At 44.7% G+C, this 23,932-nt stretch overlaps 1 protein-coding gene across 3 annotated transcripts in view; it reads right to left on the reverse strand.

Annotated features, from left to right (window-relative positions):
• Positions 1 to 23,932, reverse strand: part of EndoB (SH3 domain containing GRB2 like, endophilin-B) — a 92,818-nt gene that overhangs the window by 31,096 nt on the left and 37,790 nt on the right. For 2 of the 3 annotated variants that reach the window (XM_075697243.1, XM_075697252.1), the window contains exon 8: positions 8,178 to 8,379. In XM_075697243.1, the coding sequence (XP_075553358.1) occupies positions 8,178 to 8,379 (202 nt within the window). The remainder of the gene's footprint in view (positions 1 to 8,177; positions 8,380 to 23,932) is intronic. The other variant, XM_075697259.1, reaches the window with a different exon arrangement.

Below are 23,932 nucleotides of genomic sequence, written 5' to 3' on the forward strand. Positions count from 1 at the left end.
CTCCATATACGCTGGTGCGTGGCGGTGAAATCTATGGAAAATAGCAACGGTGCGGGCCGAGAGCAAACAGCAACGTTTTCGTGGATAGCTCATACGGTGACAACTTATAACTGGATGGATTGATGGGTGAAATAGTCAATTTTGGGGCTTTCACTATAACAACCTTTCAGAATAACGAACAATTTGCCGCGGTTCCCTGAAGTTCATCATATCGAGATTTCACTGTATACATGTGCACACCCGCATCTCCTGTCATCACAGTATGAGCACCAAGATGGCTACCAAGTGTACTGGCAAGCTTTTAAAGGGCCCCTCACCAGGTCTGGCCATCTAGAGCTGACAAGTGTAGTGCATACAATGTGTGCTCACAATCGTGTCTGCGAAGAATTGCATCTCTACGTACCAAGGAAAGAGCTGAAATATCAAACTGAATGCTGTTTGCTTTTCACCTTGAGTATGCCGCACTCCAAGCTGGAGAGTCGACGCATCTTGCACAAGTGTGCCTACGTAAATGGCAGTGCTGTGACGGCACTCATAGTGGCACGTGATTAAGAGAATTATTCAAGGCAACATCTGTTATTTGTGTAATCTGTTGCTTCAACAGATGAATTAAAGTTTAGATAAATAATAAAACACAAACCAAATGTATTCATGTTTTTTGTTTTACTTCGCACCACATCAAGAGAGATGTACTTCCGTTTCGTCTACTTATTCACACGTGCAGTTGCGCGCACTGAGAGTGAAACTGTCATTTTCTACTGTGTTCCAACGTGCAATCATGCTCTGTGATCAGCTTGCGTCACCTCAGTGTTCGTGTACCACTGACTTAGGTATACTGGTAGTCAAGTGTTCTTGTGTACAGCACTAAAAATCATGTGCTGCGTGAATCGAGACAGACATAACAGCACGCGCCCATGACCATCAGCGAAAGTGCGTTGCACAGCCAAAAAGCAGGAGGGGAAAAAAAAAGAAAAAAAGGGAAACAAGGAAAGAAAGGAAAAAAGAAAACAACTAAGGTGGGATCCTGTGACTTATGCATCACGTGATCCTCCAGCTCCGGTGTGGGAGAACACAGGGAAGGAATTTCTCTTGCAGAGGCTAGACGGGGCAAGTGGAGAGAGCGTCTCCATTGGCAGTAGTGCTCGCCTCCTGAAATCACGGGTTTGCGGCACTAAACTATTTCTATCTCGGCTATTAATAAACATGGCAACACTGCCGTGGCAATGACTGACTTTCCCGCTCATCGTGCAGGCTCTAGCTGGGTGCTTTTGGATCAGCGCTGCTGCAACTTTCACGGTAGATGGACGCTGCCAGCTTGCATCGCCTTTGGTCTTGTCGGATTGCGTCTTAGGTGCACCCTTCAGTGATACCATCACATCGCGGCTGCCACATGTGCACTATGGCCACAGCGCATCATCAACATGCACCGTGACGTCACCCGACTATCTTGGACCTGCTCACTTTCTGGCTTTAAAAGGGACGCCCATTTCAGCAAACACCAGTGGACGCGGCAAAACTGCCGTGGCAATGTCACCGACTTTCCCGCTCATTGTGCAGGTTGATGATTGAAAATATGGTTTTCACAGTGATTTTCTATGCTTAGTCGTGTTGCCGTGTCCACATACTCTCTTATGTTGTGTATCTGAGTGTTTTGCCGTTGCTTGTTTGCTAATGGCCCGTTTGGGAGATGTTGAAGAAAATCCCGGACCTATCACTGAAGAAATGTTTAACGAGATGATTAAGACACAGAGGGCGGTCTTGGAAAAAGTAACTAATATTGAAAAAAACCAAGCATCTTAATTTAAAGGCTCGAGTAGAGGGCAGGCTTTCGAAAATAGAGGAAAGATTAGAGATTTTGGCCGAAGCCCCAACCAGACTTGCTAACCTTGACAAGTTTGCCAATGAAACTGAAACTGCTATGGCAACTCTTGGTAAAAAAGTTGACCACTTGAACCGTAAATCAAATTCTGACAGTAATGCTCTCGTCAAACGAATTGATGACCTCGAAAATAGCTCTCTGCAAAATAATCTCATTATCAGAGAGATAAAGGATGATGAGAATGAAAATGAAGAGGCATTACGTAAGAAGGTCAATGTTGATGTTTTTCATACAGTCTTAAACCTAAAAATTAATTCAGTCGAACGGATTCATTGCTTAGGAAAGCGACAGGATGGTAAAGATCGGCCAATCATTTTGAGACTCTCAGATTTCCGAGATAAAACTAAAATCCTGCGAAACTGCTTTATGATCCGGGGTAAGGAGATCAGCATTAACGAAGACTTTTTTAAACGAATTGTCGAGATCCGCAAATGGCTATGGGGCTCTAGTTCTGAGGAGAGGAAAAGGGGGATCAAGGTGAAACTTATGTTTGACAAGATGAAAATAAATGATGTGGTGTATGGTTGGAATGAGGCTACTAATTCCAGGTACATATATAAGGCACCTTCCGATAGAGATGACAAACACGGTAACAACGATTGACGGCGTCACAGTGCTTCTGAACAGTTTAAGATAATAAACATAAATGTAAGAAGCATTTTTAAATAAAGTTACGGTCATTGAGGCTCTAGTACTGGAACGTGATCCCGATATTCTGGCACTTACCGAAACATGGCTTAAAAAAGACATACTAGATGCCGAAGTCACACCTCCTGGATACAAAATCGTGAGAAGAAACGGCGAAATGAGAGGAGGTGGCATTGCCCTGCTAATTAAAGAATGTATATTGTTCAGTATTCTCCTGCATGTCACTGATGTTGAAGCTATTCGGATTAAAACCAAACTTAATAATTGTACAGTATTCATTGCTGCTATGTACAGACCACCGAACTGCTCAGTGAATGTGCTTAATAAATTAAGAAGCTTTATGAACGCACACCTAAAGCACGAAGACAATATTATTTTATTAGGAGACTTCAACCTTCCTGGAATTAATTGGTCGACACTTTGTGTAGAGGGACATGACGTTCCTAATTGTGAACAACTACTTGAGATCACTTTCTGTTATGATTTGACTCAGGTCGTCTCAGCTTGTATACGTGTGGGTCCAACTAGTACTTCCTCAATCCTTGATTTAATATTCGTATCTGGTTGGTTGCTCCCATTTCTTAACATGTGTGAAATTGATGAAGGCCTCTCTGATCATAAAATGGTTATGATGTCACTAGATGTGTATGTTAATGTCATGCGTGAGAACGAGAAACTTGTGATTCCAAACTTTAAAGCCGGCAATGACGTGGTAATACTGGAACGTCTGGAGCAGTCATTTCATTCTTTTTTGGAGTTGTACAAATCATCTGGTACTACTGAAGAACTATGGAAATTTTGCATGATATGACAGCGTTTTGCATACATTTCATTCCTCAGCATTCTAAAAGTGAAAGAAAAAGAAACCCCTGGGTAACTCAGGAAATAAAACACACTAAAAGAAAGCTTAAACGTATGCGAAAGGCTTGCACCCTCAGTCCTAGTATCGAACAGAAACATGACATTCACCTTTTAGGTAAAAACATCCCGCATAACCTGAAGACATCTAAAGATAACTTTTATAACTCAATGCTGAAACAATTTCTCAAGGAAGCCCCAGATAAGTTTTGGAGGTACTTGAATCCAACGGCTAAGTCGTGTAGCATGCACACAGACAAAAGTAGCAAGGATCAAGCAGAGGTATTTAACTAGTTTTTTTCCTCAGTTTTTACCATCGATGACGGTATCTTGCCTACCATTGATGATTATGCGGACAGACTTCCTATTCAGAATATCAAGATTACAGAAAAGGGCATTTTCAATCTGTTGCTTCACGTTAATATAAAAAAAAGTCCCGGTCGTGACGAAATCCCCAATGAATTCCTTTATAGATATGCTGAATGGAGATACAAGTTTTTAACACTAATTTTTCAATCATCCATTTCTAGTGGCTCGTTTCCCCTGCCTGGAAGAGCACAAAAATTGTGCCCATAAATAAAGGTGGTCCAACCTCTGGCACTAGCAACTACCGACCGATATCGCTCACGAGCACCTGTTCTAAAATGCTAGAACACATCGTATCAAAGCACCTGTTCACCTATTTAGATGAACTTAAAGTAATTTTTCCAGATCAACATGGCTTTCGCAAAGGATTGTCCACCGTCACAAAGCTTATTGAACTTGTACATGACCTTTCTAGCACAATTAATGCCCGCGGCCAAACTGATATAATATTCTTAAGACTTTGCAAAGGCTTTTGACAAGGTGTCCTACAAAAAGCTTTTACTTAAAATCAGTGTTACCTTCAAAAATTCTTCCCTTACGCTGTGGTTCACTTCCTACCTTGCACATAGAGAACAATATGTTCAACTGGGACATCAGCAGTCTAGTTTAGCTCCCGTGGTATCTGGGGTACCCCAGTGTAGTGTCTTAGGGCCCCTTTCTTTATAAATGATCTGCCATATGACATCATTACTCAAATAAGAATGTTTGCCGACGACTGCATATTGTACAAGAGAATAGCATCATCAGGTGATCAGGCCGACCTCAATCTTTACTTACAGAAAATTAAGAACTGGTGCGATTGTTGGCAAATGCAGCTTAACCCAACTAAATCAATTTTTATGTCCATCTCTAGAAAAAAGAATATTCTAAATTTCTAGTAGAGTATCCACGGTCATGAACTTACTCGAGTTAAACAATATAAATACTTAGGTCTTATATTTACACCTAACTTGCGTTGGAATTTTCACGTAAATGAGCTTTGTGCAAAAGCTAACAAAGTATTGTGGGGGCTGAGACATAACCTGTACTGTGCCTCACCTGAAATTAAAATTTTAGCTTACAAAACCTTGCTAAGACCCATAATGGTTTATATTTAATAAATACCACCATTTTCACTCTCCAAGTGAATTATGTGAACTTGCAGAGCTACCACCTCTGCAAAATTGTGCCGAGTATGAAAGGCTTAAATTCCTGTTCTTAGTAATTCATAACCATGTCAAAATAAGATATGACAAGTACTTCCAAATCAAGACACAGGAAACATCACGGCACAGGCACAGTATGTATATACAATCCTTCCACAGTGCACAATGACTGCTTCAGGTATAGTTTTTTTCCCAGGGCAATTCAGCAGTGGAACTCTTTGCCTGATTCAATTGTCCGGTTAAAATAAATTAATGCATTCTTGGAAGCAATACATTGCCTTATGTACCCTGATGTTTTGCACTAACATTGTGATATAATACGTCAAAATGTGCTCTGTAATTATATTGTTAATGTGTTTCATATCAGCAGTGCTACTTCATTTTCTTTTTCTTCTTTTTAGTGCATTGTTCAAGCGCACTAATGCACTTCTCTGTTTATGTTTGTTAAATCCACTACTGTAATAGCCCGTCGTGGGCTGACAGTATAAATAAATAAATAAATAAATAAATAAATAAATAAATAAATAAATAAATAAACCAATTTGAAATATTATTGTGGGAGAACACTCCCTAGAAGACACATAACTTCCAGCATATAACCGAAATTTGCTATGTGGCTTGGTGAGGGGCCTTTTAAAGCTTTTCAGGCGTGGCTGTGGCAACTTAAGCCCTTGAGGGCAATTAAAGGGATGCATTCATTTTTTTTGGACATTTTCACAGTCCTTAGGGAGTCAGAAAAATCGGATGCTGACTGCATATACAAGGAAAGCTAAGCAGTTCGGCTATTGCATTGTCAATTCGCTAAGCGGCATTCGCACAGGGATATAGGACTATCAGCAGACTGATTTCGTAACGGCATTGTTGGCTCAAAAGCCCTTTGCTCTATGATGACTAGAAGTTGTCAGTTGCATCGCTGCTGGCCTAGTATGATAAAATGGTCTCTCAACGACACAGTATGCTGACTGGTTGGCCTATCATTGATGTATCGCCCCTTTGGTGTACCGCATCTCATGGAGAATTCACACGACATACCAAAATCCGCAGACAAGCACTACACGGCTCAGTGCCACCCAATCATACAGCACACAAGGCCGATGCAGATAAGCTGCTCATGGAGCAATTCGCCGCGGGTCAGCCACGTCATGCTTGTCCACGAAATTTGGTCCATAGTGTGACTACCCCATTAAGAGTCTGGAGGTCAGAAAGAGACCCTTAGAGGTCTGGTCTAGATCAATTTTTTTTAAAATTCATTTAGTGAAATTTGGTAATCTGGCTGAGTTCTTCAAGCTGCTTTAAAAATTAAATGACTTTTTCTGTAGGTCAACTATTTCCAAAGATAATGAAAATGAACAGCACATGCCTAGATACTACAAAGCATAATGCATGCAATGGTAGGAGTACTTTATAGATGTGATAATTCTTTGTTACTTTATAGCACTTTGAATTTCATGTTGCAAACATTGTCACTTGATGCTCTAGTTTAAGGGGAAATGCAAAATTTTCAGAAGCCAAATTTAAAAATTAACTCCTACCATTGTGTGCTCTACACATTCAGTGACATGCCACAACAAAAATTGCAGCTCAGGCTGCTCTGAAGGCAGAGATATAGCTATTGAATATTTGCAACCAAACCAAAATTTTAATCATCAGAAAAATGAGAAACAAAGGCAATTTTTAGTAAACGCCACGGGCAACAGCTTCATCTTCAAGTGTCCCTGCCAGGTCTCAGTATGCATGCCGCCGTCCGATACGTTCATTATTGAAGAAATGTCATTTAGTGCCATTTGCTGATTATCGGTGCTCTGCATTTCATACACAGTGGGAATTTTCATGAAGAACAGGTTGCATGTTGAACTGGCTGCAGGCCATCATAGCATCACTGCAGATCACGCATAAGCTAACCATCTTCATGGCGAGACAATAGTCATGTTCACCTTTGCCCTCTGTCACATTGCCACCCCACAACCTGCACTTCACACAAGACAGAAGAGCACTTATATCGAGGCTTACGATAAGAAAGCATGTCTCCATCATATCTCGACCAGCCGTGGCGGTGTCAATGTGAGCAAGAAAATCTGATTTTTACTTGGTAGCCGACATTGAAAACAAGGTCTTGTAATTTTTCTTGAGTCTCCTTCGCTTTCTGCAAATCTCCAGGCTGCAGCAGTCATGCTGAAATTTCTGCTGAATGTGGCGGCTGTTGGAACTGCTTCCATCTCCCAAGCCTAGTCACAGTCACGAGGAAGGGGGGGGGGGGAGGCTCGGCACGGGATGCAAACTGGTATTGCTGACATCTTTCAAAGCTACTACGTACTTCCAAAAGCTCAACATCCTTCACTTCTTTTTCCATTCACCGAATTTATGCTTTGTAGCAAACCTTGGCTATTAATTCGACATAGTTGCACGTAGAGTTCTGCAGACCTGCGAGGTCGGAGCAGATGATGGCTAAAATCTGCCAATGGCATGCCGCACTTATGTCAGTCGACAAATCGAATTGGGCAGAAGGACAGCTCTTTTGTAGGCTTTACCTTCATAGTCATTCGACACACGCAGTAGTGTCGAATGGCTAAAGAGGAAGAGCGGCTCTTTCACATAAGACCAAGATGGCTCCGATTGGAAACATAGAATGGCAGTTGCACATTGGGGAACGAAGGCTTTTTTTGCATTTGTTGTGCTCTTGGAGAATTCAGGCTTTATAGTGCAACAATTGGGTCTACAGCTTTCCAAATTTAGCTTGCCGACATTACATAAAACACTATTATGCCTAAAACATTGATTGAAAGCCTACGCTGCTTCTTGTTTTAAACTTGGGGTTGCAGCCTACAATGAGCACGTTGTTTGCATTGTACAAACGTGAAGCTATGGATCAACCTGCAAAGCAGTATATGGCGTGCTAGTTTGCAGCAGCACACATTTGTGCACATCCCAAATTGTTAGAACCTTTCAATTGCCTCCGAGATTGGGCAGCATGCACTGACCCTTCCAAAATTTTTTTTTTTTCAGATTTCCTGCAGGGTAGGGCAAATATGCCATTGCAATGTAAAAAAGGCAGACGGGCAGCTTGTTTTGAACTGGTTGGATTGAAGGCTGGTGTAATTATTTGTTGTGCTCTTGAGGAATTCAGGCTATAGCACAACTGGGTCAACAGCTCTCCATTAAAAAAAGATGTAAATTTTGTAAAATCAAGGTTATATTTTATCCGCATAGGATTAAAGGGTACAGGACACAGAGGTACAGTTACTGACGCATACTAAGACAAATGCAGAGCTTGTGAAACTTACTTCATCAGCCATCAGTGATAACTCGGAGTTGTCATGAGCATCATAGTCATAAAGGACACGTGCCCGCTTCTGGTTGCTGTTGATAAATGTGCTGACATCATTGGATGGACTACCTGCACTGGCTGTAGGTGATGAGAAAGCACCCTGGAATCCACTGCGACTGCCATCACCACTGCTACCTGTTCCAACGGCAATGGACATGCTGCAGAAAAAAAAGGTGCCAATGATTTTAACAAGGCAATTGTCAAGCTTCAAAGCCTGTTTTAGTTTCAGTGCTTGTACATGAATCCAAATACAAGATTTAGTGTTTTAAGTAAAATACCTGCTTTCCAAATACTTCGAAAGAGAAACTAATAAATGAGCACAAAGCATTTTGAACTATTTTAAAGGCCCAAACATGTTGGTTTAAACCCATACAAGGAATAGACACAGTGCTGTCATAGAGCATGCAAGCAAGAACACCAGCTAGCATAGCAGTATAATGACTAAGACAGGGCTCATTGCAGCTCAAAAATTACATGTAAAGCGTAAAACTTGAGTCAGTTAGCCATAAATGACACAGCAAATGATTGTTTTGTACGAAATTCTAAAGTCTGGCTAAATGTTTAAAGATGCTTTGAAACACTAGCTGAACATGACAAATACACCTGTCCAGCTGTTAATCTCATAGTGATGAACATTCAAGCCAATATTATTCTTCCATAAAAAGCATAGATCACAAAAAGCTCACTTAGAAGCTTGCCCATTCGTATGCTTTCTGAAATCATCATTTTTAGGACTTTTGTACTCATTTCCACGTTCAAGTAATTACACTGTCTTGAAGTTTTATCAGCACCAGAATGCAGCATGAGCTTGCGTTGGCAAAATGTATCTCTTTCAGGTGCCAATTATTTCTGTTGGTTGAAAATTTAATTTCAACACATTTTTTATGTCTTCAGTAAAGGGGAAAGCATGCTGCTGTTGGAGAATGTGCAGTCCACACCAGAAATTTCTACAGGAACGTCAGATATGAGAACGTCAACTATTTCATGTGTGTCATACTTGGAAAGCACCCATCCAGCTAGCCAATAGAACCATATGCCAATATGTAAAAAATAGTAAAAAACAGTGAAAGAAGTGATCCCATTACAGTCAATGACTGATTTTTCGGATGCCAGGTAATTCAGGGGCCTTCGCGGCATTGCCACGGACCCGATAGAGCCAAACGTATAAGAACATCTGAAATTGCAGATGCTGAAACTCTTTGCCATCTGATTTTTCCAAACTTTTTGCCATGACCACAGGTCCAAAACATTAATCGAAGCCACCACCACCGCCATTTTTATTATGTCACAGCCTTGAACCAATGTTCCCAGATGCTGATCCGCTGGCAGCCACAGCCACTACCGCGGCAACACTAGGCCTAGCTGCTTCAACGTTTTCTATCAGGCTTCTTGCTGTTTAGTGCCTTTCGTGTTTTTCATTTCAAGGATTCACTGCTGTCGCCTTCGTCCTCCTCGCCAATGACTTCGAAGCACAGATAGCACGGCAAGGGTCTAAAGCGCTGTATAAAGCTGGTTCCCGAAAGTCAGCTTCATTGCGATGCAACAGTGATGTGCGGTCAAGCATATACACTGTATTGCGGTGAAGGATACCAAGAGTGGAAAGGAATCACCCACATGAGACAGTGGGCCTCTGATTATTCGTCCTTGACAGTTCCCAACTGCCTGAGGTGGTGGTTTCAGCCAATGAGCATTGCGTGTGCAGCATCTCGCACAGTCTGGAACTGTCAGGGACAGACAAAAGAAGAGGCCCACTATCTAGTCAATTACACACGCGTGAACCCACTGTTGCCTGTAAAGTTAGGAGCACCAATATGCCTAATAAATGTACTCACAGGCCTTGGCAGGCCTTCAGAGCTATTTCAGACGTGCCTGTGGCAATTTGAGCCCTTGGGGGCAGTAAAAGGCATGCAATAATTTTTTTTCGGACTGCTCGATTCTTTTGGACTTTTTTGAGGCCTCTAGGCTGTCTGAAAAATGAGACATTGACTGTATATCATGACATAATACATAATAATAGAGTACTGCAGAGAAGCTGCTAAAGCGGATGGTTACGGTTCTCATGATATGCACCTCGTGCCTTTTCTTGTATACATGGGATCTAGCAGACGAAAAACATAATACAATCACAGTTTGGCAATGTACTAAATGTTGGTGCCGAAAGATTGTGTTTTCTGGAAATGTATGAACTAGCAAAAAAGAAACATATCTGTACTGTTTCATTTTATGCATTCTCAATAGCGAACATTGGCGCCAGTAAATCATATGTAACAGGATCCTATCAATGATGTTCTACTGTACACACAATCAGATAGTGTAATGCAGGCAAACAATGTGTTGTAGTGACATCACTTATTGCCCTTTTCGTTGAAGAAACAATTACAAAAATGGGCAAACAAAATCAACTTAGCAAAATTTTAAGTGTAACCATGACCCTCGAATGGTTTCACTATTGAACCATAGCGATTCACGTAAGCACTTAGTGCCTGCCTTGCTCACCACCAGTGTTAATGACTTGGAATTGAGCACAGAAGGCCCTGTAACCATCTCAGTTCCACCACAATCGTCTAGGGATGCCCTAGGATTCTTAAACTCAGAGGATCAGTCTTTGTTATCCTCTTCAAGAACACTGTACTAGACCAGTGCTTGGCTGCTCCCTTTGAATGCTGCTCGTAGTGCTTCTGCCTGTCTACCCTACATATCAATCATGGCCAAGAGGCTGGCTTTATATTAGTGCATACTTTAGGCTACTTGATCCATGCCATACCTTCTGGCAAAAATGGCAGTAGAAGTCGGGTAGAATGGTGCCTGTAGTGATTAAGCAACTGTTGGCCTCAAAAAGACTTTCTTTAGGAGCACAAAACAGCTAGGCCTTGAAGGCTTCAGTTGTTTTGGTTGCACGGGCAATGTGGCGCCTTAAAGAGATAATAAAGGCAAATATTAAGTCAAGCTAAAGTGATAGATCAGTGCTCGAGAATCTCCAAGGTAACACTGTTATCGCAAACAGAGCCTTAGTAATCAAGAAATTGAGGTAAATGGAGGACACGATTATAGACTCCTCCGGGACATTCAAGTACTTGCCTGATGATGAAGGCGCTCCTTATTTAAATTCTATCACTAGTCCTAAACTACTATTTATAAAAACATCATTGTATTGCATTACAAGACGAAAGGAAATGCTACTTGTCCAGTTCTATTTCATCTTTAGAAAAAAAGAACTCATTGACGTTAACCTTGACATGACGCAGGTGGTCGAAAGGTTTCATTTTCACTTGGCTCTGCACCGCCCGCGCTTTCGTGTTCCAGTAGTTTCTTTATCGTGTAATGCTGCACTGGTTTTGCTGGCTCGTGAAACTTGCACAAACTGCACGTAGCAGAGTATTCCACTTCCATGTGATGTTGCGGGACGCCCGAACGGTCCATGCCACTTGACCAAAAGAAGCTGCAGGGGCGGATCGATCACTCTGTCTTGGCTCATTTTCCCCATGGCCGCGTGTTTTGTGCAAAAAAACCATACCACCGTCTGTCGGCCGCTGTTTTACTCACTGACAGCTGCAAAGGGCAGGGACGGCATATGCAACGTCATCACTCCCCGGTTGGGTGGTGGGAGATTTGAGTTGCAATAAAGGTATCTAGACCATTCAGATGCAATTTTCTTGTAAACTAAGTCTTGGCACAAAACAAGCATTGCGAGGCTTTGTGGAATGGTATTCAAACAGTTCACATCGACTTAGTATTTGCCTTTAGTGTCAGTTTAAGTGTCTGCCTATCAGTAGATACTTTGAAGGCATCATGGGTGCTGCTCTTTGTACATGCTGTCTGGTACATTTCCAGACAACCATCAACAAGAGTAACAAGTCGTTCAAAGTCACTAAACAGATTCACAAGCTTTAGCTCGACACTTTTCAACGCCTTGGTGCCTTTGGAAGAATTGTGATTCTTTCCAGCTAGGCTGCTGAAGTATCACAATGTGAAAGTTACGAAGAAGCCCACCATCCCAAACAGCACAGTCTGTCCTTCTTTTATTATAAGGCCTCAGCCAGCTGACGAGAGCTGAAGCTTGAAGTGTTCCTTTATGCGAGAACTAAAAGACTTACTGACATGTGCTTAATGTACAAAGTTTACTTTGCCCAAGTCAGCCAAAATCTTGACTTCACTGATGGATCCATTAATTAAGCTAAATTCCTCACATTATTCACACACCTAAGATTCCATATGTCTTCAGGGCACTCGAAATAGCCCGTTGACAATGACAATGATAATTTCTTTTACAAGTACAGGATACCGCAAATGCATAGTTATCTGAACTTGCAATATGACTAAAAGCAAATAATTTGCAATTAAATGTTAACAAAAAGTATGCAGTGTTCAGACCAAAGAATAAAACTATTAACAGTGATTTCTACTTGAAATATCACACTAACCAGCTTGTATGCGAATCAAAACTCAAGTTTCTTGGTGTTGCATTTCAAGAGAATAATTTGTGGTCAGCACACATTATTTATTTATCCACTAAACTAGCTTTTTCTATAGGCATAATAAATAAATTTCATTATGCATTACCCATTCAAGTAAAGCTGCTTACTCTATTGTTTAGCCTTATATTTATTATTGCACACTAATATGGGGAACCACTAAGAAACTAACCTAATGAAACTTTCCATACTCCAAAAATGAGTTGTACGTTCCTGTTGAAAATCTGTCACTTGGTGACAGTACAAAAAATTCATTTTTTAAAACACAGCCTACTGAACATTTCACAAATATATCTAAAGAAATTATCATTTATTAACAAGTAAGAAATGATAATGTTTTGAGCAAAAGTTTTTAAATGTTAACACATCCTATAATTTTCAACACAATGAGTTTGATACAACACGAACAAATCGTGGCTTTCAAAAGCTTTCAGTTATTATACCTTGTACCTTAAACATTCATCTAGAAATTGATTTTCTAATTAGAAAAAATTTAAATGGTAACCTTCCTTGTAATCATCTTAACAGTTTGCTATTAGGAGAGATGTAATATACCAGTATCGTCACTTCTGTCTTGTTTTCGTCTTCAATGACTTTGTTATGTTTCTCTATCAACCTATCAATGATAGACTTTTTTTTTTTAAACTATTATTTTGCATACTACATACTGATTTGAACAGCTGAAATGTATTTTAGCTTCGTACAGGCTATTTCTGTATTTGTTCTTGTTACTATGTGTGACATGGAACATGTTCGAATTACACTAAGTGATTATGCAAGCATTACATGTAACCTTTTGTTAAATAGTGTGCTGTAACCGCATGCGCTTGAATTACCGAGGAGAGGCTGGTCCTTTGTCAAGTGTCACAAAGCACCTTTAGCTAAATCTTCCTCAGTTTGCAGTGTACACTATAACCAAACTAAAAAGTTTGTTGTTGTTTTCCAGGGACACAAGCAGCAAAAAAGCATGAGCTTCAAGCAGAACTGCTGTACTCTATGTAGCAATACATATTGACAAATGCCATGGCATATGAGTCATTTGCTGTGGCATGTACACGCTTGAGGGGTTGGAAGAAGAGGACAACATTGTCGATGTCTGTTTTTCTGGTAAAGACGTGGACTCCTAGCTCTCTCTGTTGTTTCACCTGTGACATTACAGGTGGAAGTGCTGGGTACGTGCACCTTTGCCCCCAAGTTTCCACTGTCACTTCTAGCACCTTACAGACAGCAACAGCTCCCACAGCAAGAAGCAGCTGCCGCCTGCAACGACTACCACCTGAATTTGGTCCCTTGCATCAAGACTGGAAATAAGGATGTCAACGACAACTACAAACCAGGTGAGCCAAACCTACGATGCCCAGTTTGCTCTCCCGTATGTTTTTCATGTGTCACAGATACACTTTTGAGGAAGTGGAAGACTGGCTGGACCACTTCAATCAGGTTGCCAGCCTCAACGAGTGGGACAATGTTCGCAAGCTGAGGAGAGTTTACTTTGCGTTGGAAGACTCAGTAAAGATGTGGTACGAGAACCATGAAGGGTCCTTTGTGACATGGCAAGAGTTTAGTTGACAGCTCCACGATGCGTACCACAACGCTGAAAAAAAGGGAAGAGTTGAACAAGCCATCTCTTCGAGGAACCAGTGGCCAAACAAGAGAGTTTCAATGTTTGTCGAGGACATGCCTTGTCTTTTCAGGTGCGCAGACCCTGCAATGCCCAAGGAAAAGAAGGTGCCACATTTAATGCGTGGAGTCAAGGAACAGCTCTTCGCCGTACTCGTATGCAATCCACCAACATCCGTGGCTGAGTTCGTGAGTGAGGCAACTACGATGAAGCACATTCTTCAGCAGCGGTCGTCACAGTACGAACGCCACAACATCACAGCTACTGCATGCCCTATTGGATTCGACGGCGAGAAGCAGGCCCTCGGAGACTTCACATTAAGTGTTGTGCATGATGAACTGCGGCAACTCCAAGCAATGGGACCAGTGGGACCCAAACGACCTGTGACAGCACTTGCGGACGTCAACCAGAGTGAAATCAGATGGGCGGTGCAACCACTCGTGCCACTCGCACCACCAAGACCTGAGGTCCCCATCCCTAACATATGCGGCAGCATCGAGGGCTTCTGTGCCACCGTCTACACATCCTATCATGTGGACAGTGGACGAGGTTACACCTCTGTTCCCGGACACCCCTTCGCATCCACTACTCAACTCAAGGTAGCCGAACGTACCTACATATCTACCACCTGGCGCAAGAAAGAGCGCTAATAAGGCAAGTGTATGGCGTTCGTCGGCTAACCATCCGCACTGCTACCACTGTGGCAAAGCGGGTCACGTGTATCGTGAGTGCCAGTACCGCCAGCTAGGTCTCCACGGCTTCCACCCTGACGCGCGGTGCCCATGCTATGGTGAGCGTTTCCACGAAATTAAAGCGTATCTGACAGGCCAGCAGATTCCTGTCCAGTGCCGCCAATCGCGATCGCCATCCCCTCGTCGGTCTGTGTCACCTAGCTTGCCCTCGTCATCCTACGCTCCCCTCAGGAACCGATCACGGAGTCCCCACAGGGGAAGCTAAAAACCGGGACTTCTGGGGGTGAAGTCGCTTTCCAACGAACCTTTAGAGAACCTCCCTCGACGCAACGACTCGACGACGACCGTACCGATTACAGTCGAACCCACTTATAACAATACCTGTTTTAACAATATATTGGTTATAATAATAAGAAGTTGCTGCACCGTCAATTTTTGTATGTTTTCCATGGTGAAATAACCCACTTACTACAATGTCCCGATGCTGCATTATCGGTTATAACGATGAAGTCTGGCTGCTGGGTGTCCGATCTGAAAGGTAGTGAAATGCGAAGTCCTTAAAAGGAAAAAAACTAAAAATTTGAGCCGCTGCACGATGGGTCGCTGCTTCAACAGCCACCGCGTGCTCATTTTCCAGCCATCTCCGCATGCCTCTCTCCCGTCGCCCTTCCAGCTTCCTGAACACGAATACATAGCTAATACATAGCTAGAATACATACACGAACACGAGCCCATAGCTCTAAGCCGCCCCGCCCTCCGAAACACAAATGGACCATACCAACTGCGCTGCTCGCAGATTGCTCGCATATTGCTCGCTGGCTCCTCATTTAGCACAATTCTGCAAACAGCTTAATCGCTCATGTTCGTCTTTCTTGGTTGCGTCGAAATGGTTCCTGGCCATGCGGTTTCTTATCCTTGTGTGACCAGCAATTGGTTTGACTCGCAGCCAAAACGGAAGATGGTAGATGCGCCCGCTGATCATCAGCAATGCACGATGTTGCTGGTGAAAAGAAAGTGCACCGCTATAGATTAGGCAACTAAGTGCTTCTAACCGATGAGGTAATCGTCGCGAACATGCTTGCATCAGATAGCAATGGCGACGACAGCAGTGATGGCGCGGTAGGCCAGGCTGCCTCAATGTTGTCCTCACAGGAGGCCTGGCAGATGATTCAGTCCCTCCGGGGCTTCGTTTTCGCAAGGAACCTTCCGCTGCACAACGTGGAGCACCTGGATGCCTTGAAGAAGGATGTCGGCAAGCTTCGCATAAAGCATGCAAGACTGACGGACATAGGGTTTTCTCGTGCAAGCCAGGGAGACGTACATGGGGAGATGCTTGTGGTGATCTCGCCTCAGTGTTTCGTCTGAAACCGACAGGCTGCCGAGGCAGCCTTCTCGCAATTTTTAAAAGGCCCCTTTCGGGGCCACCAAAGCGATGCCTTGGTGGTGCTTGCATATCGCTTGCCACCCATGACCCCTCTTTGCAGTTGTTATAGCAGTGCCATTCTTTAATGCCGACAGCCACGGCTTGTTACACGTGATTGGAACGCCTAGGAAGCAGTTAAATGAGTGAACACAATCAGCAGCTGCATAGAGGAAGGTAGTAGGGAGGGCACTAGCCTCCCCACCATTAAGTTTTCTGATATCAGCTCTGCCATATCAGTTTTCTCATATCCCCCTATTTTGATTTTTTCATGCAACCCGGTTATAACAATTATCGATTATAACAATGGAATTTTTGTGGCACTTGAATATTGTTATAAGTGAGTTCGACTATTTTTTATTTTCCGACACTAATCGTCACATTTGTTGATAATAATGCTGTCACTTCCCTCATCGACAATGGCACCGATTATTCAGTTATAAGCGGTGCACTCACATCTAAATTGAGGAAAGTCACCACGCCATGGCAAGGACCTGAGTTGCGCACGGCAGGTGGCCATCTGGTGATGCCAACTGGAATGTGCGCGGCACGTATTCGAATCCGTGCGTCAACGTTCGCGGGGTCTTGCCTCGTATCACCTGTGTACTCCCACCCAATAATCCTTGGAATGGACTTTCTTCGTGAATACGGTGCAATCATTGACCTTCGTGAGTTGCTGGTGTCATTCGAGGACCCTTTTCCTCCCGAACCTGAAAACGCCCAATTACCCAAGACAGTGCTATGTGTGTCCGATGAATCTGTGGCTCTGCCCCTGCGAAGCAGCCTCTTTGTTGGTGTGGAATGTGAACAGGACGTCCGTGATGCTAATTGGGGAGGCAAATTTGTCTTTCCTTCTTGTATGCCAAATCTGCGTAGCCCGAGGCATTATTCAGCCTAGAAACAAACAGGCTCACCTGCTGGTCACGAACTTCAGTGAGGAATATCGTCATCTTACAAGACACACCACCATTGCATACTTTGACAAAATTGTCAATGCCCACGGTCCGCCAATACTTGCTGCTCTTTCGCCGTGTGACCATTCTGCCACGGCGTTTGCGAACACTCTCAATGTCAACCCGAACTTACCATCAGCACAACGAGAAAGCTTTCTGGATGTACTCTGTTCTTTTCAAGATTGTTTCACTATAACGATGAAGGTTAACTAGACGCCACTTGCCCAGCATTGCATCATTACTGAACCTACCAAAAGGCCTGTTCGACAACATGCCTATAGGGTGTCGCAAACAAAACAAGACGCTATACGTCGCAAAGTTCAACGGAAGCTTACAGATGATGTCATCCAGCCATCGACCAGTCCCTGGGCTTCGTAAGCTGTGTTAGTAAAGAACAAAGGTGGTACCTTGTGCTTTTGCATCGATTATCGAAAATTGAATAAAACCATGATGAAAGACGTTTATCCTCTGTCCCGAATAGATGACTCCTTGGATTGTATATGCAATGCTTGATACCTTTCTTCCATAGGTCTATGCAGTGGCTATTGGCAAATATCAATTGACACGCGTGATCGCGGAGAGACCGCTTTTATTACTCCTGATTCCCTCTATGACTAAGTTCTTCCTTTTGGATTATGCTCGGCTCCAGCTACTTTTCAAAGAATAATGGGCACCATTCTCTCTGGGCTGAAATGGCAATCGTGTCTCGTTTACCTAGACGACATGGTGGTCTTTTCGGACACGTTTGAACAGCCCATCTAGTGGCTGCAGAGAGTTCTTCAGGCAATTCCAACGGCTGGACTTTCTCTAAAACTTGAGAAATGTCATTTTGGGTATGAAGAACTGAAGTTTCTTGGTCATGTTGTGAGCCATGCCGGCATCCACCCAGACCCTGGGAAAACGAGCGCTGTCACCGCATTTCCCGTGCCAAAGAGTAAGCGCGATTTCCACCAATTTCTAGGGCTCTGTGAATACTACCGACATTTTATCAAAATTTTTTCTAAAGTCGCTGAACCCCTCAACCAACTTACAAAAGAAGGCGCCCCGTTTGTTTAAGGTCAGAATCAATGCCACGCCTTTGATACCCTCAGAAACCTCCTCCAGGCCCCACCTGTACTCGGTCACTTCAACAAGAACGCCGACACTGAGTTGCACACAGAAGCCGGCAACGTCGGACTTGGAGCTGTCTTGGTTCAGTGGCAAAATGGTGAGGAGTGTGTGACTGCCTGTACGAGCCGCACATTATCCGCTGCCAAGAAAAACTGCTCTGCAAGAGAAAAAGAATGCTTAGCCGCTGTCTGGGCCATCACAAAGTTTCAGCCATACTTGCACGGTCGCCCATTCAGAGTAGTCACTGACCATCATTCTCTTTACTGGCTCGCGAATCTGAGAGATAGCTCAGATCGTCTGGCCCGATGGAGCCTTCGACTGCAAGAATTTGACATCACCATCATTCACAAGTCAGGACGCAAACACACCGATGCTGACTGTCTCTCACGTGCACCAGTCGGAAGTACTCACGCTGACCTTGAAGAGGATGTCACTTTTCTTTCTGCTGTATCAGCAAATGACTTGGCTCAACAACAATGCGACGATTTGGAGCTCAGTCCTCTCATTGACTACCTGGAAGGACACACGCCAAGTCTTCCTCGCAGTTTCACGCGCTTGCTAGCCTCGTTTTGTTTCCAGGATGGCATCCTTTATAAAGAGAAGTTTGACCATACGCAAGCTACATACTTGCTAGTTGCACCAAGCTCGCTTCGTGACGGTATTTTAAGCGCCTGTCATGACAAACCATCGTCCGGACGCCTAGGCTACACACGCACATTGGAACACATTCACCGCTATTACTACTGGCCACGTCTCATAAAGACTGTGAAGCAGTACGTTCGCACATGTTGCGACTGTCAACGATGTAAGACTCCACCTGTGTGACCAGCAGGACTGCTACAACCAATAGCCACACCGAAGACACCATTTCATCAGGTTGGTATTGACTTGTTAGGATCATTCCCCACGTCTTTGTCCTGAAATCGGTGGACTGTGGTTGCTACCGATTACCTGACATGGTACTGCAAAACAAAGGCACTGCCAAAAGCTACCACAGCAGATGTCACCCAATTTTTGTGCACAGCATCATCCTCCGTCACGGAGAACCGGTGGTCGTCATTACTGATCATGGGACAGCTTTCACTGCAGAGGTGCTACAGGAAGTCTTAAGGCTAAGTGGCACTGCACATCACAAAATGACGACTTACCACCCCCCAAACAAATAGACTGACCGAACGCCTGAACAAAACAATTGCGGTTATGCTATCAATGTATGTAGCCATTGCCTACAAGAACTGGGATGATATCCTTCCTTACATCACTTTTGCGTACAATACCGCAATTCAAGAAAGTACAGGATTCACCCCTTTTCGCTTAGTCCACGGTTGAGAGGTCACCACGATGCTTGACGCCATGCTCCTTCCAGACAACTTGGGAATGTTTTACACGGATGCTGCCATGTTTGCTCAGTATGCTGAGGGGGCCCATCAACTCGCGCACCGCCGTATTCAGTGTCACCAAACCACAGACGCACACCGCTACAACCTTCGTCACCGGGAGGTTACTTATAATCCTGGCGGCGAAGTGTGGGTGTGTGGACCCCCCGTTCGACAGCGCGGCAGGTCCGAAAAGTTGCTGCATCGCTACTTTGGTCCTTACAAGGTTGTATGGTGACTCAGCGACGTTACCTACCAGGTTCTCCCAGAAGCCACCTCAAGAAACAACCGTCGGCTTCCTCAAACTGATGTCATTCATGTTTCAAAAGCTCAAACTGTATTTTTCGCGCTGTGACTCGATCGTCGAGTGACTTTACTACATTGACGACTTAGCGCCGTTCTTCTTGCTGTTTTTTTGTTTGTTTTTGTTGTGTCCTGTCTTTCTTTTCTTTTATTCCTGCTTTGACAGGCACAGATTGTTATTTTGTGTGACTACACATTTCTTTCATTTTTTTTTTACTCTCATATACAGCATTGAGACGACGCTTCTTTAGGTGGAGGGGTAATGACACATGCCATGGCATCTGAGTCATTCGCTGTGGCATGTACTATCGGCCAAAAAAGTAAACGGACCACGGCACCGCTGGCCGGAGCGGCTGCGGGGCCGCACCGGGGCGCTGCTATCTCGCTCCGCGCGCTGACGGCGAGAGTGCCCCGAGTGACGCCAGACTTCGCTCTCTCTCTCTTACGGATCCTTGTCACGCTTGATAAATTTCTAGTGCGCCGTTCGGTTGCTCTGCTGCTGACGGTCGCGACGAAGGGGACTGTGCATCGCCGGTAGTTTAGCACATGGCACTGTCGAACAGTAGTGGACGGCCGCGGGGCGTCAAACCGCGCCACTGAGAAGGAACGAAGACTCGTTCTTAGTGTTGTTTTGCTTATATTCACCATACCTCTCATATGAGTGCATTTCGCTGGCGTCCACCGCTGCTCGATTTTAGACAACACAACAAAAGCAGCCGCAGCGGCGGTTACGGTTACGCGCGCTTGCAGGTGCCAAGCTTTACTGCCGGCGCGGGTTCTCTGTCGATATTACTTTTCCGGCATTGTCTCCAGCAGTGGGTTTATTAACTATAGCAGTGCGCCTCTTCACACTGCTTTAATTCGCTACAACAATACACAGTCCGTTATGAAACTTTCTTTACAAAAGTACCGTCAGAAAGAGATGATTGGAAAGACTAATCGGAAAGACAAGTCGCTCGTGAAAGTTTATTCACGGAAGAAAATAAAAATTGGGGTTCCATGCATTGAAGAGGTCCTCAATGGGATGAAAATTCGCCGTCGTCCGCGATTACTTGGCCTACTCGCCTTGGCATCGAGTCATAGAGCGCGGCCACTAGCTCCGGACGTCCGCGTAGTGCTTCCCACCCTTCTTTCGCGGTATGATGCAGCTGATCCGCGGTGCCACAGCAAAGGGGCCAATAGGACACCGGCGTTCAATATTTCCTTTTTATTCTCTGGAACGGTGTCGGCGACGCGCTTTGTAGTGCACGCTGCTATCCAGATATGGTTGTGTACAGCCATTGGACACTGGAAGACTAGGAAATGTTTAAAAACGAGAACGGTCGCATTCGTTTCGTCGCAAAAATGCCATCCCGGGTGCCGATCGAGGAGAGAAGGCGCATCGTGCGGCTTAGCATAGAACGTGTCCCTCAGCGTGAAATCTGCCGCCGCACTAGGAGGAGCAGAACATCGGTGAACCGCATTATTCAAGCCTATAGGGATGAATACGGCAGAATTGCTGATGCTCAGCGCAGTGGGCGGCCAAGGCTTACAACGTTGGAAGAGGACCAACAGATAGTTGCTGCCGCTGTTGTTGACCCCTTTCTGAACGCCAGGGAAATTCGCGACGCACTGGACCTCAGTTGCTGCAGCGAGACTATCAGAAGCAGACTGCGAGAGGCAGGTCTCATGAACTGCGTTGCCGCATAGAAGCCGCACCTGACGACGAAGCAGAGGGAAGAGCGACTGAATTTTGCCCGAGCGTTGGAGCAATGGACTGCAGAGGAGTGGCGGGAGGTCATCTTCACGGATGAGTCAACGTTCAGCACACGCTGGGACCAACAGCAGCGTCTGTGGCGTCCGTTGAACAGCAGGTACGACCTGTCATCCTTGCAGCTGAGGGAAGTTGCGGGTAAAGTTTGCATAGCTAGTCAGTGCTAAAAAATAGGGATTGTTTGCAACGCATACTAGCCTCAAGAATGCTGTACAGCCTCATTTCTCGTCTTACTGCATGACTACACGTAGGCGCAGTATTGACTACGAAGTGTTTCTTTTGCGTCATTGCATATCAGCAAGCTGAATGTTAGACAGGGTATGATTTAAGCCTTCATTATTTTCTTTTCTACAGCAGAGTGAGGTGGCTGCGCGTTAAGTTTTGTACCCGACATATGTTAATGACTGCTCTCTCATATGCCCAGATATGACCCCGGCCACATCCACAGCGTGCTCAGCAGCGGCCGCTGCTCGGTTAGTGTTTGGGGCGCCATCAGTAAGGACGGCCTTGGCCCACTCGTGCGGATTGAGGGCTCGTTCACTGGGTCGAAGTACTGCGAACTCCTCGTCAAGCACTTGATTCCATACGTTCTGGACGGGCCATTCCGGGACGGGTGCTACATGTTCCAGCACAACCGCAGCCCTGTGCACAAAGCCCGCGCTGTGAGTGCACTTCTGGAGAGCTACGCCGTGCGTCAGCTTCCGTGGCCGCCTAACGGGGCTGATCTTAACCCCATCGAGAACACTTGGGCAATGTTGAAGAAGACTCTTGCCTCACGGCGCCTGTGTGGTGGCACAGCGGATCAGCTTTGGCATGCCGTGAAGGAAGAGTGGGAAGCACTACGCGGACGTCCGGAGCTAGTGGCCGCGCTCTATATCTCGATGCCAAGGCGAGTAGGCCAAGTCATCGCAGTCGACGGCGAATTTTCATCCCATTGAGGACCTCTTCAACGCATGGAACCCCAATTTTTATTTTCTTCCGTGAATAAACTTTCACGAGCGACTTGTCTTTCCGATTAGTCTTTCCAATCATCTCTTTCTGACGGTACTTTTGTAAAGAAAGTTTCATAACAGACTGTGTATTGTAGTAGCGAATTAAAGCAGTGTGAAGAGGCGCACTGCTATAGTTAATAAACCCACTGCTGGAGACAATGCCGGAAAAGTAATATCGACAGAGAACCCGCGCCGGCAGTAAAGCTTGGCACCTGCAAGCGCGTGTCACCGTAGCCGCCGTTGCGGCTGCTTTCGTTGTGTTGTCTAAAATCGAACAGCGGTGGACGCCAGCGAAATGCACTCATATGAGAGGTATGGTGAATATAAGCAAAACAACATTAAGAACGAGTCTTCGTTCCTTCTCAGTGGCGCAGTTTGACGCCCCGCGGCCGTCCACTACTGTTCGACAGCGCCATGTGCTAAACTACCGGCGATGCACAGTCCCCTTCGTCGCGACCGTCAGCAGCAGAGCAACCGAACGGCGCACTAGAAATTTATCAAGTGTGACAAGGATCCGTAAGAGAGAGAGGGCGAAGTCTGGCGTCACTCGGGGCACTCTCGCCGTCAGCGCGCGGAGCGAGATAGCAGCGCCCCTGTGTGGCCCCGCAGCCGCTCCGGCCAGCGGTGCCGTGGTCCGTTTACTTTTTTGGCCGATAGTACATGCTTGAGGGGTTGGAAGAAGAGGAGAATGTTGTCTGTTTTTCCGGTAAAGACGTGGACACTTGGCTGTCTCTGTTGTTTCGCCCGTGACAATATGCTCATGACAGTCCAAGAACAGGCAATGATCTGTTATGCAACTAAGTAAACATGTGAAGCAAGTTTCTGCTGCCTTTCTTTTATTGCTACAGAGTGTGTAACAGCAATAGTTTAGCATTCAACGCAAAACATACAGAAGCACTACTACATTATCAATATTTACAACATTACTACAATAAGCTACTACATTATCAATATTTAACATATTGTCACGTGGTGGTGACGTTGAAGAACACAGTAGCAATACTGTGAAAGACAAAACT

Source organism: Dermacentor variabilis, chromosome 1 (genome assembly GCF_050947875.1).
Source record: "Dermacentor variabilis isolate Ectoservices chromosome 1, ASM5094787v1, whole genome shotgun sequence".
NCBI classification, from domain to species: domain Eukaryota; kingdom Metazoa; phylum Arthropoda; class Arachnida; order Ixodida; family Ixodidae; genus Dermacentor; species Dermacentor variabilis.